At 37.8% G+C, this 7,829-nt stretch overlaps 1 protein-coding gene across 1 annotated transcript in view; it reads right to left on the bottom strand.

The window, feature by feature from the left end:
* HIBADH (3-hydroxyisobutyrate dehydrogenase) overlaps positions 1 to 7,829 on the bottom strand; it is a 159,392-nt gene that overhangs the window by 147,149 nt on the left and 4,414 nt on the right. Inside the window, exon 2 of the mRNA XM_042781550.1 lies at positions 5,391 to 5,551. Coding sequence (XP_042637484.1) covers positions 5,391 to 5,551 — 161 coding nt within the window. The remainder of the gene's footprint in view (positions 1 to 5,390; positions 5,552 to 7,829) is intronic.

Below are 7,829 nucleotides of genomic sequence, written 5' to 3'. Positions count from 1 at the left end.
TGCTGTGTCTTCCTCAGGGATATGTTTTGGGTCTGTATCCTGGTCCCTTGTTTCTCCTGCTTTATCTTGCTTCTTTGTGTGGACTGTGATGCTCTGCTGTCTCCAAGGCGTTGTGACATTTTTGTGTTTATATATTTAATTGGTGATTGTATGTTGGAGTGACTTGCCCATGATTTTCGTTTTCTTTGTTTGTATGTTATCTACGCAAGCAGGGTACTGTGCTGTGCTCCTCTATTTGCTAGTGGGCAGCACTTATACGCTCACCACTGTCTCTTTTCCTGTTGTCAGCCTCTCATATGTCCCTGGCACCCTTGGCAAACAGGGCCTATTCCTAGGTCCCTGGAATCCGAATGAGGATTCTATCACTTTAAAATCCAAAATGACTGCCACTTGTAAAGATTCAAAATGGCTGCACCCTTGGTCACTTTAAATATCCAAAATGGCGGCCTCGTGTAAACAATCAAAATGGCTGTGCCCTCCAGACAGCAGAAAGTCAGCACTCAGGTTGTCTCCCACTTTGCTGTTTCCCTTCCTAGTCATAGGCCACCAGCACAGTCGTCCCTGCAGCTCTTGGTGACCAGGGCTGATCTTTTTCATGTCAATTTTCAGGTCCCAACACCACTTGGAACTATTCAGGCTGTTGGTCCTGTCGGAGTAGCTGACAGTCCACAGCTGCGACCATCTCTGTACTCACTGTTTTCGTTTAGGTTTGTCCACTAGTTGGTGCCTAATCAACTTCTGTATAGTTTCTTTCAAACATCAGGGCTCCAGAATTATCTTCTATATCTCTGTCAATTGGTTTTTCTTTTCTTTGTTGAAGAGAGTCTGTGTTGCTTATCTGACTATTCCTCCATCTTCCCTTTTGATTTCTTGATCGCTGCTTCCATTAGCGTTGATAGTGGATCCAAGTTAAATGAAATTCTTGTCCATTTCAATCTTTTTTCTCCATTTATCATAATGTTGCTTATTGGTCTAGTTGTGAGGATTTTTGTTTTCTTTATGTTTAAGTGTAATCCATACTGAAGATTGTAGCATTTGATCTTTATCAGTAAGTGCTTCAAGTCTTCTTCACTTTCAGCAAGTAAGGTTGTATCATCTGCATATCGCAGGTTGTTAATGAGTCTTCCTCCAATCCTAATGCTGTGCTCTTCTTTATATAGCCCAGCTTCTTGAATTATATGGTTAACATACAGATTGAATAAGGATGGTGAAAGGATATAGCCCTGATGCGTACCTTTCCTGATATTAAACCATACATTACCCCCTTGTTCTGTTTGAATAACTGCCTCTTGGTCTATATACAGGTTCCTCATGAGCACAGTTAAGTGTTCTGGAATTCCCATTTTTCACGTTACCCATAATTTGTTATGTTCTACACAGTCAAATGCCTTTGCATGGTCATTAAAACACAGGTAAATATCTTTCAGTATTCTTTGCTTTCAGCCAAGATCCATCTGACACCAGCAAAGATACCCTTTGTTCCATGTCCTCTTCTGAAGCTGGCTTGAATTTCAGGCAGTTCTATGTCTATGTACTGCTTAAACATAATTTGAATTATCTTCAGTAAAATTTTACTTTTGTGTGATACCAATGATACTGTTCAATAATTTCTACATTCTGCTGGATCACCTTTCTTTGGAATGTGCACAAATTTAGATCTCTTCCAGTTGCTAGGTTTTCCAAATTTCTTGGCATAAATGAGTGAGAGCTTCCAGTGTAGCATTCGTTTGTTGAAACATCTCAACACCTGTTCCATCAATTCCTAAAGACTTGTTTTTCACCAATGCCTTTAGTACAGCTTGGACTTCTTCCCTCAGTACCACAGGTTCTTGATCATAACCTACCTCCTGAAATGGCTGAATGTCAATTGATTCCTTTTGGTATAGGGACTCTGTGTATTCCTTCCATCTTCTTCTTGTGTTTTCTGTATCATTCAATATTTTGCCCATAGAATCTTTCATTAATGCAACTTAAGGCTTAGAGTTTTTCTTCAATTCAGCTTCTTAGAGCCACCCTTTGAAATCTTCTGTTCAGATCTTTTACTTCATCGTTTCTTCCATACACTTTAACTACTCTCCATTCAAGAGCAAGTTTCAGAGTCTCTTTTGACATCTATTTTGGTCTTTTCTTTCTTTCCTGTCTTTTTAATGATCTTTTGTTTTCTTCACATATGTTGTCCTTGATATCATCCCACAACTCATCTGGTCTTCAATCACTGGACTTAATGCGACAAATCTATTCTTCAGATGATCTCTAAATTCAGGTGGGATATATTCAAGGTCATATTTTTACTATTGTGGAGTTGTATTAATATTCTTCAGCTTCAATTTAAACTTGGATATGGGCAATTAATGGTCTGTTCTACAGTTGGCCCTGGCTGTGCTCTGACTGATGATATTCAGCTTCTCCTTCATCTCTTTCCACAAATATAGTCACTTTAATTCCTCTGTATTCCATCTGGTGATATCCACATGTACAGTAGCCATTTATGTTGTTGAAAAAAGCAATGACTATGTCATTGGTCTTGCAAAATTCTACCATGTGCTCTCCAGCAACATTTCTACCACCAAGGCCATATTTTCCAACTACTGATCCTTCTTTGTTTCCAACTTTCACATTTCAATCATCAGTAATTATCAATGCATCTTTATTGCATGTCTGATCAATTTTAGACTGCAGAAGTTGGTAAAAAAAAATCTTCAGTTTCTTCATCTTTTGACTTTAGTGGTTGATCTGTAAATTTGAGTAAAAGTAGTATTAACTGGTCTTCCTTGCAGCATATGGATATTATCCTATTGTTGACAACATTGTACTTCAGGATAGATCTCGAAATATTCTTTTTGAAAATGAATGTGACACCATTCTTTTTCAATCTGTCTTTCCCGGCACAGTAGACCATATAACCATCTGATTCAAAATGCCAATACCAGTCCATTTCAGCTCACTAATGCCTAGGACATTGATCTTTATGTGTTCCATTTCATTTTTGACAACTTCCAATTTTCCAAGATTCAAACTCCATACATTCCATGTTCTGATTATCAATGGATGTTTGCAACTGTTTCTTCTCAAGTCTTGCCCCAACAGCAAATGAAGGTCCCAAAAGCTTTACTCCTTCCACATCATTAAAGTCTCCTCTACTTTCAGGAGGCAGCTCTTTCCGATCATATTTTGAGTGCCTTCCAATCTGAGGGGCTCATCTTCTGGCACTCTATCAGGCATTGTTGCACTGCTATTCATAAGGTTTTCAGTGGCTAATTTTTTCAGAAGTGAATTGCCTCTTCTTTCTTCTTAGTGTGTCTTAGTCTGAAAGCTCTGCTGAAACCTGTGCACCCTGGGTGACTCTGCTGGTATCTGAAATACCAGTGGCCTAGCTTCTAGCATCACAGCAACAAGCAAGCCACCACAGTACAAACTGACAGTATTATTAGTTTGATTAAATTCTGTATTTAATTAAGGATATTTACTATTTAGACACTTAGCATCATTGTTACTCTTACAAATAAATATATAAATCACTATAAAGTCAAAACAACAAATAGATGTACTACCCTAAAAAAAAAAAAAAAATCTCTTCAAAAAAACTACTAATTGATTAACCCCAGAATGAGTATCAATTCAAACTGCTACCCATCCCTGAAATGGCAGAAGGGGCCTTTCCCAGATTCTCTACTGAACAAATGATCAAATCTCCTCAACAAGCCCACCAAGTGGCTGAGCTACTTAAGGTCATCTGAATGCCTGCTGAACTGAGGATAGTGTCAGTATGTGTGTAAGCAGTTAACACACTCAGCTGCTAACTGCCAGGTTGGAGGTTCAGGTCCACTCAGAGGTGCCCTGGAAGAAAGGCCTGGCAATCTACTTCCCAAAAAAACAGCCACTGAAAGCCCATAAGTCAGAAGCAACCTGACAGCTACAACTAGTAAGATAGGGAATGGGTATAGGCAGATACAATCCTCCTGTAAAAGTTCCAGGAACATACTCACATCCTCATCCAACACTGCAATCTCATATATTACACAGCCCAGGAAAGGGATGTAGGTATAAGATATCCACATGTACAAATGGGGTCTACTAAGTTACCTAAACCTGCTCTTTACCAAAACACTTCATTCTCAGTGTTTACTTTCAAGTGTATTATTCAGAAGTTATCTGTCAAAATTTTTACTCTTCCTCTCTTCATTTTCTATACTTCTCAGGAATTTTTTTTAGTAGTCTCCCATTTCTGGGATTATATTTCATCCTGTTATGACTCTATAACAAATATAAGTAGAATTTCCCTCCTATCTAGACAAAACATAACTCTAAATTCAGTTACTGATACATGGTCTCACAAAATCTGAGTTAGGGGTAAGTTTAACAAGTCCAGACAATATAAGACTTAACCAGCAGATGCTATCATCAAACACGATATATTCCAGCCCTAAAATTCCTGAGACATGAATGATAGCCTAAAAAGAGAACACTAAAGATCCTAACAAAACTGTACTTCATTGTAACACAGTGTTTTTATGTGGCTAATAACTAATATTTACTCACAAAATACTGCCATATAATATTTATACAGAACATTTACACATATTTTCTCACTTGAGTTTCACAATTTAATGATGTAGACTGTAGTCATTCCCATTTTACCAATGAGGGCACCAGCTAAGGTAAAATAACTTGCCCCCAGCAAGACAGCAGGTATCTGAGCTGGAGCTCAAGATAAGCTTTCTATCTGTAAGCATATTCTTCTAAAATAAATTATGCCTGTCAATAAATGGGAGGCTATACCCACCAAACCATCTGTTTTAACAGCACAGTAAATAAGTTACTGTCTCAGAAAACTGATATAAGAGCCAAAGCAAGACTATCTGACCAAACATGTGGAATCTTCAAGTCACTAGCCAAAGAATGTTACTGTTGTTAGCTGCAAGGAGTCATCCCCAGACTCATGGTAACCCATGGTAACACAACAACACTGGATTGCTGCGACCCATGGAGTTTCATTGGCTGATTTTTGGAAGTAGATCACCAGGCCTTTCTTCCCAGTCTGTCTTAGTCGGGAAGCTCCACTGAAACCAGTTCAGCATCACAGCAACATGCAAGCCTCTAATATGCCTCAAGTGCACTGGCTGCAAAACAAACCCAGATCTCCACATAGAAGTAGAAAATAACCACCGCTGCTCTCTTGCCAAAGGACAGACTCCCTTAATCTATCATGAGGGCTCTCCTTTGACGCACATCAAGATGTTGCATGAATGTTAACATAAATCAATTAATTAAATTAACAATGAATTAGGCTTACAACTCCATCAGGTATACTTCTCCCTGAAAAGCTGTCACTTGTTTGAATGTATAGCCATTTTTAAACACCTAAAACAAATCTAAAGTAAAAGCCTTACCTGTTCACCTTTATCTTGAAACTCTTTGCATGCGTCAGGGAACACATCATAAATGACAAGTGGATAACCATGTTTCATGAGATTTTTTGCCATTGGATTGCCCATGTTGCCCAGTCCAATGAATCCAACTGGAGTCTTAGAAGCCATTGACCTAGAACACACTGATTTCAATATATTACATTCAATCGGGGCAGACAAACACTTTTTGTTGTAAATATTAAGTTATTGCTATTTAGATGATTTCTACAAAAGGAACTTTTAAAAGACTACTTTTAAACTAACTACCTAATCACATTTAAACATATCAATGTACAGGCAGAATAACTTCTATTTACAGTATTTAATTCTCTAGTTCTGTAGGATATACTTTAAAATTTTTAGGCAATCTCTCTTCTGTTTTCTACCTCTATAACAACCCTTCACTATATTTAACAACATAGTTAATAATTTTACCATTTATAAAACACCTGTAATGGTAAAGTATTCTTAATTCCTTATATCTATATTATCTCCTTTAACAATGTGTATAAGACAAAGTATTCTGAGAACAGTGATGCACTGTGAAAGTGTAAAAAATGTCATTGAATACACAGAATGTCATTGAATATACAGAAATTGTTAAAAGAGAACATAATTTGCCACATAAATTTTCTCTATATCACAATAAAATATTTCTTTTTTTAAAAAAAAAGAATTCATCAGTTTTCTCTAGGTGAATTAAAAGCAATTTAAAGACATGATCAAGTCTTGTAATTCATTTCTGGTCAATGACATTGTTATTGATTGAACTGTGTCCACCAAAAAAAGATGCGTTGGAATACTAACGCTAAAGCACTTGACTACTAACCAGAAGGCTGGCGGTTCAAACCCACCAGCCACTCCTCGGAAGGAAGGTTGGGCAATCCTACTTCCGTAGTGATACTGCCTCGGAAACCCAAGGAGGGGTCGCTATGAGTCGGGGCCGACTCGACGGCACACAACAACAACAACAACAACATACCCTTGTATGTAATCCAGTTTGGAAAGAGTTTTTCTTTGTTATGTTAATGAGACCGTATCAGTATAGGGTAAGTCCTAAACCTGATCACTTCTGAGTTATAAGGAGTTGCATAAACACCAAAACTTATAAGAAGGGTTGCAGATGGCACATGAAGACTACCAAGGAATAAAGGAATTCAAGGGTTACAAAAGATGAGACAGAAGTCTCTCTGCAATGCTGACAGAAAGAGAGCTTTCCCATATAACTGGAACCCTGAATTTGAACTTTTAGCCTAATAAAATGCGCAAAAATAATTACTGTTCTTTAAAGCCAAAAAAAAAAAAAACCCACAAAACTTAAAGTATTCAATAAAACCTGTATCTCTGAGCAGATTTAATCATGGAATTTATAGAAATATATAAAATTTATTTTTGAAATAATTTTTAATTTTAAAAAAATACACACACACATTTATAGAAACCCTCTCATCCAACAGTACAAAAATAATCTTACCACAAGTTAAATCTAGGAGAATGTATTTCAACCAAAGTCACCAATTTATAAATGTGACCCTAGGAAGAAGAGAAGGGACCTCTTCCATAGGCTTCAAATAGAAATGGTAACAGTATCAGGATCTTAGGCTAATAACTCCTCACTTTCAAAGAGGAGGGCACTTTCATTTACAGGGGGGAAAGAAAAAAAAGTTCTTAAATAATGATTCAAAGTAATGTTTTTTGCAAGAGAAAATGGGGAGTTTATCCATACCATGGAAATAACACTAGATGCTACCTTCCAGTTTCTAGATTTAGAACTGCTATTCAACAAATAGGAGCTCTGGTGGCATAGTGCCGAAGTATTGACTGCTAACCAGAAGGCTGGCACATCAAACCCCACCAGCCACTCACTCCTTGGAAGGAAAGTCGGGCAATCTACTTCCACAGTGATACCGCCTCAGATACCCAAGGAGGGCTCATTATGAGTCAAAATTGACTCAATGGCAGTGAGTTTGGTTAGTTAGGTATTCAACAAGTATTTGTTAGCATGAAGTACTATGCTAGAGCTCATAGACACAGATGCAAACAAGATCTGGTCCTTGCCGTCAAAAAACTCATAGTCTAGTGAGAGGAAAAAGAGAACTATTTCTACTTGCCCTTTCACCCGATCATGTCCCACTTTTTCCTTTTTCTTCCAAGGACTCCTGTTTTTTTGTTTTTTAATTTTTATTGTGGTTTGGGTGAAAGTTTACAGAGAAAATTCACTTTCCATATAGCAGCTCACATATATTTTGTCTAATGACACTGACTCCAATTTACCACAATGCAACAACTCCCTTCCCACTTCCTCCCCATAGTTACCTCTTCCCTGTGTCCTTCCCTCCACGCACTCCTGCCCCCTGAGCTGTCTCCCTGTGCCTACACAGCCCTTCTATTCTCCCATGATTGATCTCTCCAAGGAGTGTA

The sequence above is a fragment of the Orycteropus afer genome, unplaced genomic scaffold (genome assembly GCF_000298275.1).
Source record: "Orycteropus afer afer isolate SDZICR_OR568_19922 unplaced genomic scaffold, OryAfe1.0 scaffold00008, whole genome shotgun sequence".
Taxonomy (NCBI): Eukaryota; Metazoa; Chordata; class Mammalia; order Tubulidentata; family Orycteropodidae; genus Orycteropus; species Orycteropus afer.
This window is presented reverse-complemented; position numbering and strand designations above follow the sequence as displayed.